At 39.2% G+C, this 15,404-nt stretch overlaps 1 protein-coding gene across 2 annotated transcripts in view; it reads right to left on the bottom strand.

Moving 5' to 3' along the window:
• Csmd1 (CUB and Sushi multiple domains 1) overlaps positions 1–15,404 on the bottom strand; it is a 1,511,659-nt gene that overhangs the window by 720,026 nt on the left and 776,229 nt on the right. For both annotated transcript variants that reach the window (XM_087901170.1, XM_087901171.1), the window contains exon 5: positions 440–647. In XM_087901170.1, the coding sequence (XP_087757296.1) occupies positions 440–647 (208 nt within the window). The remainder of the gene's footprint in view (positions 1–439; positions 648–15,404) is intronic.

The following is a 15,404-nucleotide window of genomic DNA, read 5'->3' as shown; positions in this document are numbered from 1 at the left end:
TGAGGTGTATCCTCACAGGTGCTTCTGCAGTTGTGTGAACCTCCTCTCAGAGGGACAGGAACACATGTTCCCACGGCCAAGTTCATCACCACTTTGCAAAAGGAATGAAAATAATCCTCAAAATCTATAAACGTCTGTGCAAATGGAATCAACTCTAGATGAAAGTCAAGGCCACAGGGTCTCCCTAAGCTCCTCCTGGGTAGATTTGATTGTAACATGAGAGCAGGAAAGGAAATTCACGTGTACATCTGTCTTCTCCAGCCTCAAATGCTGGTACAGAGACATCTCAGACACTGGAACCAGTTATAGCAAAGAGCCAAGAGAAAAATACCGCACTCAAGTTGGCCAGTAACTATCCATGGGCAGCAAGTGGCAGATTCTCTTTCTCTTGGAAAGAGGCTACGATCCCCGAGAGGTCATGTGACTTCCCCAAACTCACCATATGGACGGTGCCTCTGTTCCGCTGATCTCTAAGAAGTCATATCCCTCCTCCAGCTGGAAGTCGGTAAAAACAAGAGCGATGGTATCCCCAGGCTCAGCCAGGATGGTCCAGGTGCAGTCAGCGCTGTTGTCATACTCCGAGGGGAAGTGGGGGCTGGAGATGGAGCTGCTGGTTCCCCGGAGGGTTCCTCCGCAGGCTCCCTCAGCTGCAGGGATCGAAAGGAAAAGACAACTGAATTCCCAGAAGCCTGTCGCACACGAGTGTGCTCACAAATGCTCCTATTGACAAATAACTAAATACAAATTGACAAATAACTAAAGACAAATAACTTTCTGAGTTCGCAATGAAGATAACTTTAAAAGGTTGTTTCTAGGCAATTAATTTAGCTTCATAGTGGATGTACAAAAAGCCAAAGGTTAAATTTCATTTTCAACTCAATGTCATAGTAGGAGAGTGACTGACAAGAAACTGGTTTTAACACATAAATAGACACCTAAATATGCACTTTAAAAGCAATTAGGCTTTTCATTGGGAGATGCAAGGCAGACCTTGATATTCACTGTTTACTGAGTATGGAACTGAACAGTATGTTGACACGTGTAAATATTACTTTAAAACTGTCAGCCTTATGTATGAACACATCATATAAATAAATGATCACTAACAAGCCACATAACTGTACTTAAGGTTTAGAATTTATTCTTCTCTGTGGTTTCTCTGTATGCTCCCAAAATGAATGGCTTGAATGCAAAACCAGCTGCAAAAACAACACTACCTGCTTTATTACATTAAATTCATAAAACACTGCTCACTCCTGGAAGTAGAATCCAGCATCAGAGTCGAAGGCACTGAGATGTGCTCATTTCAGTTTCATGCCTGAGATGCACATCCTTGTAATAAATCTAACTGCTTACCAGTCATTCCTCTCTGGTAATTCCTCTCATTGTTTTAGAAGGAAAATTACTGGTGTTGATCCTAACATTCTTGTATGGCGGCCTACAAGCTGCAGTTTGATGACTGAAAACTCAGAAGTGGGTCTGTGTAGGAAGAACCCAGCAGAAGTTTAACTAGAAATCTGCAGAACAAACTTTAAAACGCATTCTTCTGGTAACGACTGCAGTAACGAGAGGTGACTTGCAAGCTGTGGGAAGAAACTGCAGCCCCATGCATATGGTATGCTTATCTGCTGCAGCTGAGCAGGGGCCCAGCATCCTCCTGCAGCCCTCATGCCTGAGCTCTCACTGTTAAAACATTAAGGACATTCAGAGTTGCCTGCAGAGCAGGTGTTGAGGGATAACTCCACGGCTGTGTGCACTCACTGCGGCAAGAGTATTGTCTTAGTTTAGCATCTGATTAGTGCGTTGTGATGCCAATTGGTAAAGTGCTACCTTCTGAAACGACCTCAAATTTCAGGCATGCCTCTTCCTTCCACATGTGGATAAGACTAGCAGCTTCTAAAATCCCTTGTGTGCCTACTGTGTGTGTCCTATGTCTAAGAACTCAAACTTGAGTTATTTGTTCTTAGAATAATACTTCTGAATGTCACTGTGGCCTGCACATATTTGTGAGCAGAAAAAAAAAAGTAGCCACAGGGATGGAGAAAAAGTGCTATAAACAAGACAAAAGACAGAAGATTAAACAAGGAGAGAATGTAAAAGCAGCCGACAGAGACGAAGACACGCATCATTTTTCTGAATCTCTACTTTTGATTGAGTTTTATATGCTAGGTATTCGAAGACGAAGAGAAAATTGAAAATCACTTATAATTAGACTAACCCTAGGCTAAGCAATTCAAGTCTATTATAACTATTTTATTGTGTTTTATTCTTCTGGGACAAGGTGTCAATATGGAGTCTGAACTGACTCCAAATGTGCAATGTAGCTTTAGCCAATTTCCAACCGTGCTACCAGTCTGCAACAGCACTTAACCTAGTGAGTTGCGGAACTCTAGTAATCTTACTCAAAACTATTCTGAAAATTTGTCACAAGCCCACAGACACAAAAGTTTATGAGAAAATCTTTCTGTTATTCCCATATCACATTTGCCAAAAATGGAGTTTTGATTGCCAGTGTAGAGAAAAAAAATCTATCAACTATGAAATGTTAAGAAGGTTGCAAAATAATAACAAGATTCACAAATTCATGTTAAAGTTAGTCAATTTAAAGAGCTTATTGTACAAGTGTAAGACATCTGCTGTTTGAAACACGGAGACAAAAATATGAGTTTATAACATGCAATTTATGAACAGTAGGCATCAGGAGATCAGAAAATGTAAAGTTTTGTGTTCTCACAGTGATGTGTTTGGAGAATTTAAATTTAACAGTTTAATCAAGAATTTATTTAATTATAAAAATAATCCCAAGATCAATAAATGAATATTGGGGCAAGCTAGTCTTGAGATTTTGTTCTAATTAGGATTGGCAATTTTACCTTAAATTTATGAACAAAATTGACATGACAATACAATAGCTCATATTTTTTTTCCAATCTACATGTCTAAATGAGGATGTCACAATATTTCACTTCCATTAAATAAAGCATGAAAAGGAATTAGTAACAACTCCCAGCTAATTTTCATGGAGTATATCTTGATCCACATTTCTTGGATTGTTTTCAGAGTCCAGGAATACGCCTATGTTTTAAAACCCTATCAGGCTTTGATAGCCCCTCTCGTAAGTCTCCTCTACAGCCAGCGAGTTAGGATGTTGGTTTATGACGTCACTCTCCACCATTCTGTACGATCCAGGGCCATGACCAGCTATTACCTGTTCAGCACCCCGGAATGCTCCTTTCTACCCACATCATAGGACCACAGCTGAGAAAAACAAGTCTGTGAGATCACAGTGAACCCTTCTTGATTGGCTGCAACTGAATGTGGAAGGAGTCAAAACCCCACAGGGCCCCCAAGCTACACGTACAATTATTTGTTTTGAATGCAGCCGATAAAGAAGTAAATGAAATTCTGAAATAGCATGAGTGAAGCTTAGACTTTAAGATTAAAAACTTAGAGGTTTTAGTCTTAGAACCAGTGGCATTTGTGGCCATAAGAATATTTGTTGTGGGTGGCCGCCCTCTGCTTGTAGGAAGCTTGCTATCACCCAAGGTGCTGAGAAATGATTATCCTGACAGGTATCAGTTGTAATGAGTGATAACTCCAGCATCATTCACATGGGTTATTTGGGTACCCTGCCTGTACAACACACCCGATAAATTTAATTCATCCTCCACCAATTCTGCTTGGACATGCCAATTATGAGACACAATACCATATTAAAATGGTATGGTAACTTTGAGTCAAGAAGAGCTATTAGTTAGGGGATGTTTGACTTATTTATAGTTATTAAAGCGGGGATGATATTCATGGACTTTTCCAACGGTCTGTTTATATCGAGCAATTTGATCTGAGATAATGCAATATTATTTGAAAACTGTTTCAGTTTGATATATTTCACACAATTGCTTTCTGTAAGAAAAAAATAAAAACTGTAAGAGAGCTGAATAAAGAAAGAGCTATCAGATTTTTCTAAGCTAAATTATCTGCCTTTGCTTTGGGAAGACATAATAGTGAGCAGAGTTATCCCAGTCCTGTGGTGCATAGTCCTCACAAACCCATCTCTAGCCCTGAGAAAAGCATGTGTGATGGGTCAAAGCCGAATTCCTTCACCGCGGCAATTCAGGTAGAGCTGTGTCTTGTGGCTGAAGTGTGTTCTCAAGTGTTGTCTGGGCCTCTAATAGGAAACATAGCTCATATGAAAATATGCTGGGTCTTACTACACATTTGATGGATAATTATTATAAGTGAGGCACTAAAAATGTTAAGGCTGATTATTTCACAAAGCTAAATCATTCTTATCAACATTTAGCTATATTAATATACCAGAGTTTTCTTCATTCCTTAGATGCTGATAAAAAATAAAAACATCATCAACAATTTATGGCTTTATTAATAACTTTGTTATATGTATAGGAATTTGTACTTCGAATGCAGAAAATATGGCAATCTAATTTTTGAAAATCTTATTTAAAACCCATCCCTTCCTTTCTTACCAAAAAAAAGAACAACTTAGTATCAAAGTTGCTGGGATAATATTTTACTATGAAATTTATTACACAAAGTATACTTTTTAAATGAATGAAGCAAAAGAACATCAACTATTTATTCAGCATTTTAGACACCATCACCATAAGATTTCCACATGGAAACGTGACAGCACAGCCAAGGGCATGGGTGTGGCTCCCACACAAGATTTCTATTGGGGAAATAACTTTTAAAATATTTTATCTATGTTGAATTCTTATAAAATATTTCATTTTAAGAAAAGGCTGACCCCATAAAATAAGTCTGAATGTGCCTGAGTTAATCCAGGCAGGAGACAATATTTTTATAAAACAGATGTGCCCAGCTCTATTGCTTTCTGTGAGTGGAAAATGACTTTGGGTGTCAACAAAGGACACAGATTAGTATTTTTCCTCCTGGAGTTTGGACCTTATAAAAAGTCTTATTCTCAATTTAAAATGCCCCTTGATAGGTATATGTCTAGTTAAAAATCTTTTTATGTACACAGTTCAAAACATCAAGCAGAATATGATTTAGAAGACTGACATTTCCACGTCATGAAGAATTGAAAACTATTTAATGAACCACTAAAATAAGGTGGAATGCAGCCGCATTGTATGATCATCCCATGTGTATACCAAGAGTCTGAAACCAGTTGGAATTTGTCTCGTCCTTCCTGAAACCAGCCCAGCATTAACTTTACAAAATGAAATCTTTGCAAGGGCAAGCACAGTCTGTCTTCTACGTAAAGCATACAAGTCGCCTGAACGGTGACTTCTAGACTTCACAGGGAAGCTGCAGCCAGAAAAACCCAAGAGTATGCCTTGCAAAGAACATTGTGGGAATTTCACAAAACTCTATTCCTACGTGGAGAACTAGAGACAATCAGAGCTGAGAGACAGTCTGTTTTCTTTGGTGATAAGGCCTCCAAGAGGTTATCCAATTCCAAATAGGCTCCAAACACACATTCTCTCTCTCTCTCTCTCTCTCTCTCTCTCTCTCTCTCTCTCTCTCTTTCTCTTATACATATATTATATATGATATATATTGTATATATTTCTCATATTATATATATATATATTTATATATGTTTTCAAAGTATATATAAAACACCATCATGACCTGAATGGGCTCAGTAGTTTGGTTGATTTTATATTATGTATGCATAATAATAACAATAATAATTAAAGAAATATATGAAATTGGGAGTGAGTCATTCTACATGAGAGGCATTGGAGGGGGAGATGGAAAGAAGGATATAAACATAGTACTAATATATGAAATTCTCAAAAACTTAAGGCTTCACAGAGCTTGAAGTCAGATTGCCTAGTATTGAGTTAAGTTGTATTACTTAGTGGTGGATGCTTGGGGGAGTTTGTTACTTTCTCAATGTTCCATTTTGGTTTACTGTGCAACGGGAGCACCGTGTGTCCATTCTTGTCTTATTGTGAGGGATAAATGAATAATAGTGGTTAAAGCATGCATTAAGGATTAGGCAAATTCTAACTTTCCAGTGTGCACAGAGGTTTCTCCTATAGGTCTCCAGCTCTCCAGTCCCGGAATATCCCCACCACCAGACTCCAGTAGGTATCTTCCTTTGGGTATCCAGACAGTTCTAAGTGTGTCACTATTATTTCTGGAATATTTTAACTACTGGCTCACTTCTGCATTTTCCAGATCCTGCGCCCAAGAGATTTTACCTCAACGCTTCTTCCAGTGTTAACCCAAGTGATCTTTGGAACAGCGAGACCCCGTTTTGCTCATTCGCCTTTTAATTTCTTGGTCCCAGCTGGTTCATTCACTACTGTCATCGCCTCCCCCTTCCCTTTCTACAAAAGGTGATGGCTTTTCTCTGCTGCTGTTTACCATATCCATGTATTCAGCTCCCAGGCTCCATTCCCTCAAGTATCTGAACTGCGATGAGTTATTGAACCCTGGGTCCCACTGTGCTCTGACCCTGGCACTGATGCGCTCCCTGCCTTCGGCCCTCACTGTCCTCTCCTCTCACTTTTCACCTGTAGAATCTCAGGGCATTTGGATCACTCACTGTATTTCCTCCATGAGGTTGTCATCCGGAGCAACCCTGGAAGATGCTTCAGACTCAGGTCTGAAAGAAAGGCCCGCTACTACCGTGTCCTTAACACGGACAGACTGGGGAGGAGCTGAACAGATAAGAATCCTGTGAATACTCATTATTTAAATCGTGTGGAGGGAGATCATTGACTGCAAAGTCCAGAGGAGGATTTGTCCATGGCACCTGGGATGTTTGTGATGCACGAACCCCAGAAAGGAGGATGGGTACTCAAGACGTTCTGAGACTGGAGTCCGCTGTCACCTGTGATCTCTCTTCTCACTTGTCAGTGACTATAAGACGGCAAGCAGGCAAGTGTGGAACAGGAGCATTCCATGGGCCTAGTTTTTCCTGGAGGACACAGGAAGCATCCATCCAGTTTAGCTGATTTGGGACCTGAGGGTCTCCAAGGAAATTGCCCATTCAAGTCACATTAACTACACTGTATGATACTGAATTTTAAGGGTAAAGTTCATGCTATTAAATAGCCCCCATTACTGCTGCCGTGGTGAAAGTAATATGTTTGAGCATGATTTTTTTTCTGTGATCAAACACATGGAGCTCCATGGCTTGAGACTTAGCATGGTCTGTATCTAGAAATAAAATAATTGAAAAATGTCATTAAGAAATACATAAAGCTGAAAATAACGACAATGAACCTTTTTTATTATTATCTAAGCGTGTTGTAAGATTGTATTCTCTCTGTGGTGCTCCTCTGAATTTGCACATGCGCCTGATGTTCAGAGATTGGGTTAAAGCATCATTCTTCGGCAGCTATCCACCCTGATTTGGAGAGAGCTTCTCGCACTGGTAGGGCATTCCTTCAGCCATCTAGGCTGCTGGGCATGGGGCCCCCGGAGATCCTTTAGCCACCATTCCCAAAGTCCTGGGATTACAATGCTACCCTACGTGCCTTATTGTGTGGACTATGGAAGGAGATTCATCTTCTCATGCTTTATTGACCCCTCTCCTTAGCCCCACTAAACAATAGTCCATGAAATAGAATGGGTAGCATGCTTAGACCTTTCCTGCAACAGACCCAATATTTTGACCACAGAGACAAGGTTGAATACGATTTAATATTGAGAGATAGTTCCCATTTTTCTTTCCATACATTTTCTACTTTCAGTAAGAATAATACTGGCATATATTGTCCACTATGCAAAAGCACATAAAATAAAATTGCCAAAAGACAATTTTTAGACACACAAAGTAGCAGAGCTTAACAGGGTCAAAAAAGTGAGAAATAGGTGTGTCTGGCAGGCGAGAGAATAGCCAGGAGGAGAAATCTAGAAGAGGGAGAAGTGAGCAAAGGAGAAGAGTAGGGTGACAGGGGCCAGCCACTCAGCCACACAGCCAGCTATGGAGTAAGATGGAAATAAAGGTTTAAAAGCCCATAGGCAAAACATAGTTAAATAGAGCAGGCTGATTTAAGTTGGAAAAGCTGGCTAGAAACAAGTCAAGTTAAGGCTGGGCATTAGTAAGTAAGAATAAGTCTCTGTGTATTTATTTGGTAGGCCCTCAAAGAGAAAAATACCCAACTACAGGCATACATTATCTAGCATATTTGACTAAGTCACCTTGATAATATTTCTGGCCTTTATTTAATGATATTTTTCTCTCTGAGAAAGAAAAGCTTCTAAGAGTCTATACTGTCCTTAAACGGATAGAGTAAGTCAGCTCTGCAAAACATCAAAACAGCTGCCCTATTCTGTACTCCCTAAAACTGTTTCTAGCGGTGACATCATGGTTTGGCACATTTATGTACATATTTATCTTAAACACACATGTTTAGACAAACAGAAATGATGATAGTCCTCCACAGAATAGGCAGAGCATTCGTACCAATCATCTATTTTTGGTGGCTTACACATCGTGCTCCTAAACAAGCAGACAGACAACCACCTAATGAAATTTCCTTCTTTCAATTATGCCAGAGAATGTGAGTGTAGAGGAAACCTAGAAAAACTAGGAGGTCAGAACTGGCCTTCGTCTCATCATTTTTTGAGTTTTAGACACAATGCTGACACATCAGACATTGGATTCATCATTACAGATTCTACAGCATGAACATGAGCCTTAACTGCCCTGCTGACTGAGAGTGTTCTCTGGCTCAGAAATAGAATAAGCCCTCTCCACCAACTGAGTCACCTCTAAGAAATGCATATGTCTCTTTCAATCTCTATGTCTGCATTTATCCTTTTGGTTTAATTACTCTGGAACATTCTGACTTATATACAATGCCTGCATTTGCACTTCCCATAATAACTTTGTTTTGTTTTCCTTTTTGAGTAACTCACAATTATCAAAGAAAGTTTTCAAGTCGGTTGTGATGGCTCGAACCAGAAATTTGGCAACAGGAATTTCAAAACTATGTTCCAAACTATGAGTTCAAAACCATCCTGGGTCGTTTAGAGAGATTCTGTCTTAATAAGTCAACTAATCAATCAATCAAAATTGGTGTTCTATCAGAAATATAAGTATGAATCAATTTATTTTAATAAATAAGCAAATATAAAACAATGCATTAAGAGTCATAGACAGAAAGTGTATGACCATTTCAACAGGTGAGAAGTCTTTGACAAACTTCAACATCTCTGCATGATAAAATCCATAAAGAAACTAGAAACAGAAAGATTATACTTCAATATTACACACATGCACACACACATACACACACACACACACACACACACACACACACATTTATATCAGCATCACAGTGAATGAGAAAATTGGAACACTGTCTCCCAAGCCAAGAATGATCCCAACCTCATGCAAAATTTGGGCTCATTATAGTACTTAAAATATTAGTTTGATCAAGAAGGAATAGAAAGAAAAGAGATTCAAGAAGGAAACAAAAAAGTAAAATTAGTCTTTTTTTTCAGATTATGTATCTTCCTATTCTTAAAATGTCCTAAAGTCTTCCCCAAAAATTCTTAAATATAGTAACTACCTCGGCAAAGTGGCATATTACAAAATCAGCCCCCAAAAATCAGTATGGCAATAACAAGTACTGAAAAAGAAAGTCAGGAAAACAGCACCATTAAAGATGAACCATGGATAAGCAAATACACAAGTCAGTGAATAGAGAAATAAATAAATCCTAGGCATGAACTTAGCAAGTAATATTAAAGCATAATGCACTAAAGAAAAAATTAGAAGACACTGGAAGACATAAAAAAACCTTCCCATTTCATGGGTGGGGTAGTACCAATATTTTAAAATTAATGTATTATTGAAAGTGTTTTATATATTAAATGGGATCACAAACAAACCTATAATGACTTTCCTCACGGGAATATTTGAAAGCATCTTAATAGTCACATGCTATAATAGTCAGAGTAATTCAGAATAAAAGAACAATCCTGGAGGTACTGAAAGACCTGGTTTAGATTATTCTTCAGGGTGATAGTGATCAAAATGAATCATAGATGACAGAATGGAATAGAGGAACCAGAAGTGAGCCCACAGAGATACAGCCATAATTTTTTACAAAGTCATCAAATTTCCTAGAAAGGAGGGATAGTCTCTTTAGCAAGTGGCAATGGGAAAACTACACACTCACAGGTAGCAAACAGATACTACGTTTTGTTTGCTGTGTTAAAAAAAAATAAATTCAATGTGGCTCGAATGTCTCAGTATGATTTTGAAGTTCCTAGAGGAAATCATAGGGATAACATGTTAAGGTCCAGGGATAAACGGTGGCTTTCTGGATAGGACTGTCATGGTCCAGAAAATACTAACAAGAATCAATTGTGCAAAATTAAAACACTCCCGAAACTAACAAGAAATAACAACAAAGAAAAGATTCGGCAACAATTCACAGTGAAGAGAAAAATCTACAGAATCAGAGACCTGTCAATTCCATAAGTGTCACCGAGAGGATACAACAATCCAGATACCAGAAAGAGCAAAGAAGGCAACAAGCATCTTTAAAATGGAAAACAAATGACCAACAGATCTATGAAGTCATACTTAACAACTTTTGTTATTAAGCATGGGTTCCAACTGGCCAAGATGTGGGAAAGGAATGTTGCATGGCTGTGTCATCATGGATCAAGTCCTTCCTCCCCAGTCATGAAGCATTGTGCCCTCTGACATCAAGCACTTAAAGTTAACTAAAAGACGAAGTCAAAAAACAGACCAGACAAATCCAAAGCAACCCCTTCTAGAAACTATACTAAGATTCCATCTAATCATAGTTAACACGACTGTCATAGTGAAAGGCTAAAAGAAATCCCAGCAGATGTCAGGAAGGGTGTGGAAACATGGGAGGAGTCCTCAATAACACTGGTAAGAATAGTAAGGAGCCCAAAAGAATCAAATATGGAGGTATTCCTGGGAATAAGACTGGGAATATGGGGGTATTCCCAGGAAAATATCTCAGACTTTCACATTGTGTTATGTCTAGCTTTTGGCAAAACTAGTTTCAAAGTAGACATTGCTCTCTGGGCCTCTTTGCCTCAAATAGGCTTCAGCAGTCTCTCAGCAGATAAGGAAGAACCCCCATAATGTGACCTCTTCTTTATTTTCCTATCAGTTTTTCTTTTCTCCTTCCTTCCTTTCTTCTTTCTTTTTAAGACAGGGTTTCTCTGTGTAACAGCTCTGGCTGTCCTGGAACTCGCTCTGTAGACCAGGCTGGCCTTGAACTCACAGAGATTTGTCTGCCTCTACCTCTGGAGTGCTGGGACTAAAGGTGTGAACCACGACCAACTGGCCTCTTATCAGTTTTTATAATTAAGTTACATCTCTATATGGAACCAACTGTGCACCATTAATTTAAAGCATCAGAACTTTACATACAAAAAGGACACATGCAGAAGGTTCAACATGGTGGCTCACACTTGTAATCCCAGGATACTGATACAAAGATTGATCACTACTAGTTAAAGACCAGCCTGTGTTATGGAGTAAGATCATGTGTCAAAAAAAAAAAGAAAGAGAAACAAAAGCCCTTAAGTTAATCAAGATACTGACTCTGAGCTTCTCAAAGTAGCAGTCACTGACTTATGAATCCCTGAGAACTTGAAATGTAGTTATCATATCTTGGACAGATATATGTGTTCATTGTAAAATATATACTAGGTTTTGAAATTAAAATGAAGAACCCAAAATATCCCATTAGTCATTAATACTGACTGTACCACCTAGTGACAAATTCTTGGATGTTTTAGACTAATAGAATCTGTTATGCAAATGAATTTCATCTGCTTATTTGGCAAAAGAACTTGGTCCAGTGTTGGGTCTCTCCTCTGTGTAAAGGCAGTGCATGGTCAGTGGACAGGCCACTCCACACACTGAGGTAGCCACCTGCTTCCTGAGGAATGTTGATGTGAATCACTGAAGTTCCTCTGAGTCTACTGCCAAAGACTGTCTTGTGATCTCTGTGTCTCTAACACAGCTTGATACCAGCTGCTATCAGTCCTCTTGATACATCAGCCATGCTTGCCAGGGACATGGCAAATATCTCTGCCTAATTTTGGAGACGATTAAGAGAAATTTTATTAGTCTATGTATTATCTATTCATCTATCTATCTATCTATCTATCTATCTATCTATCTATCTATCATCTATCTATCTACCATATATCTACCTACTTACCTATCTATTATCTATCTATCAATTATTTATAGATGTATACAAGTATATTTTCAATAGCACTTTTTTTTCTGTTTTTTTTTCCCCAAAGCAGTGTTTCTCTGTAGCTTTGGAACCTATCTTGGAACTCATTTCATAGACCAGGCTGGCCTTGAACTCATAAAGCTCCACCTGCCTAACTCTGCTTCCTGAGTGTTGGGATTAAAGGCGTGCCCCACTACCACCCAGCTTCCAATAGCATCTTAAAATATGCATTTGTTTTTATTTATGTATATATGTGTGAGCCTGCATAAGGATATGTATACCACGTATGTACGCATTATCCAGAAAAGTCAGAACCCCTGGAACTGGAATTATATGGAGCTGGAGCCACTATGTGGTGCTGGAAACCAAACCCAGGTCCTCTGCTAGAGTGGCCCATGCTCTTCACCATCTTCACTAAGATTGAGTGAACTAGCTCTCAATCTTACCCCTCAGTGGCATATTTGTGGTTAACAAACTTCCCTTTGCTCTGGCATCTCCTGTGCTTTGGTTTTCACGGGAAGAAGGTTGGGGGCACAGCCCATCACTGTGCTGTATTCTCAAGAATATACTTGAGAAAATGAATTCAGGGAAACTGGTACAAACATAAAAGTAAAATGGGAAATGGGGAAACTTCTGGAGGGAAACAGAGCAATGGCCAAGGCACTTGTGATAAGATCCCCAAATCACAGGCAACACCCACAGAAGAAGATAGGTGGGCTATCATATGTGAAACTTCTACATGGGAAGGCAAACATTAGAGTGAGATGTTCTGAAGAACGAGGGATGCTTCCTCAACAGCATCCAAGTGAGATGGGAAAAACGATCAGAATCTGTACATTACTCAAATCACAGAAAACCGTCACAACAATAATGACAAAAAATGATAATGTTGAAGCTGAGCTGGTGATTTCAAAGGACATTTCCCATTACCGACTACACCACTAGCCAGCAAATCAAGTAACACAAATAGTAACTCCAAGGGGGTTCATTTCACCTCCCTTAGAAAAACTGCTGTTGAAAGATGGTGTGAGCAAATAAATACAAATAAACATATAAACACTTAGTGGTGAGAATGCAGAGAAGGGTGGATTCTCACACATGACCGATGATAGGTGATGGTTGTCTGGGAAGGGAATGAACACATTTACTCTAGCAAGGATGGAGTATCCTCATAAAAGCAACAAAGCCACCCAGAAAAACCATTACGCATGTCCATAACTAGGGAACAATTTATCAATTTCATGAGAGAGGTAATTGGGTGGCCTGCTTCTCTGTAGCAATTTGCAACAGCTGAGATGTGGCATCAAATGTGGTGGCCATCAGGTCCTCTGGTGTCCATGGATTGCCTAGGTGATCATATATGTAGGATGAGGCCATGATGAAAGAGTAAGAGCCTACTTCTTGCAAACATGGCATTTACCTGGTTCATTTCCTATGAAGAATTTTATGAGTAATGACTTTGTATACTTCCTTCTCTCTTGTCTGTAAGCCTGGACCCATCTGGACAGCCAGGGCTGTCTTTGATGCTTCATACTTCACAATATATTTTGCTTTGGATTTAAAGCCTTTTTTTTTCTTAAACGGTCCTTGAGCTCAAAGGATGCTGGATCCAGCAACACCTAACATTTTGATTGAATAAGTTATGCAGGAGGGAAACCAAGGCAAGTTATGAAGGCATTTGATTGACAGGCAACTGTGGCCTTCCCAGACCTCCTCTGGGGCCTGTGGCCACCCTTACTTCTCACCTCTGAAGACACACCATTTTATGTAGAGTAAAATGGTCTGCCTGTCAGGGATGATGAATGATGATGTTGATGATGGACAGTCATGAAAGTCAAACTATGGAAGAGGGGAGGATGGGTTAAAGCTTGAGATAGGTTAATACTTGAGGAAGGAGATGAAGTTGGAAGATGGCTCCTAGGGCAGAACCCTGAGCTCATGTTCTGAAGAGCTTCTCCTTCCAAGCTGCTGTGATCCCCACTTTATCATGTGCCACCCCCGCAAAGTTATGATTACAGATGTTACTGGGATGGGCACCCCATAACTGTATATGGCACACACACATAAGTGCTACTGTGTCAGTTCGACACTTGTGCTGGAAAGGGCAAATAAAATTTTATCATGCTGGCCAGAGGTCATGTGACCCAATACTGTGGTGTTACTGGTAGTGAGATTGCCAGGAAGGAGTCTACAACACTTGCTGGAACTAAATAACCAGAACTTTTGGGAATCAGAAAAGATACTCATTTCATTTTTAAAAGTCAGCTCACCCACACTGCTGAGATTTTGTGTGTGTGTGTGTGTGTGTGTGTGTGTGTGTGTGTGTGTGGCTGCTGGAGATGCTACGGCCACACATTCATCAGCATTAGACCATTGACTTTTTCTTTATTATCGAGTTATCTCAGTCAATAAGAAGTGGCATGTCTCTCAAATTATTTTATTTTATAAACTTTGAAACTTTGAATTCTTACCAGGTCATGAATTAGAAAAGGAAAAGTATGAATATAAATGTATTAACCTCTGACACTGAAGGATGTGTTTTCCTTGGCATAGTTAGGACCTAATAAAACTTGATTAAAGAACAAGAAAGATTTATTGAAAGGTTGTTATACCAACTCCGACTGTATAAAATATATAGTTGCAGAATTGTAAAGACCTTTATCTTAAGAAAAGGGCCCTTTATCTTTTTTCTTATATTGGAAAAAAAGATGTATAAAGAGAATATGAGAAAAAAGTTATAAGGAGAAAAATTCCAATGGGTTAAACAAGCCTTCATGCAGAAAGAAAACAAGGATGCTCTAACTCTTGGTTCTCAAGGCTGAGATTATGTCCTGGAGGTTACAGGCTGTTGCAGGAGTGGCCTTTAGTCATTAATTTACAACACAAAATAAATAAAATGGGCACTTCAACTTTGTTTTTATATTCATTGAGAAATGTTGAGACTGTGGGGGTGAAATGAAAGGCAGAAGAAACTATTTGGAGGAAATAATGAAGCTTGAGGTCTATAGGGTGCAGAAAATGACTCAATGAGCAACTTAGTAACTTCCAGGTCATTCCCTGACAGGCAACCACAGTTGGAAGGAAGGAAAAGAAAGAAGGGCACTCCGGGACATCCCAACAGCACTGTCTTTCAAAGGAGTCAATCACTGTCCTTCAAATGGATCAATTATTTAAAAGAATTGTGGAAAAGCAGGGGGAAAGAAATCC

The sequence above is a fragment of the Myodes glareolus genome, chromosome 23 (assembly GCF_982192425.1).
Source record: "Myodes glareolus chromosome 23, mMyoGla1.1, whole genome shotgun sequence".
Classification (NCBI taxonomy): domain Eukaryota; kingdom Metazoa; phylum Chordata; class Mammalia; order Rodentia; family Cricetidae; genus Myodes; species Myodes glareolus.
This window is presented reverse-complemented; position numbering and strand designations above follow the sequence as displayed.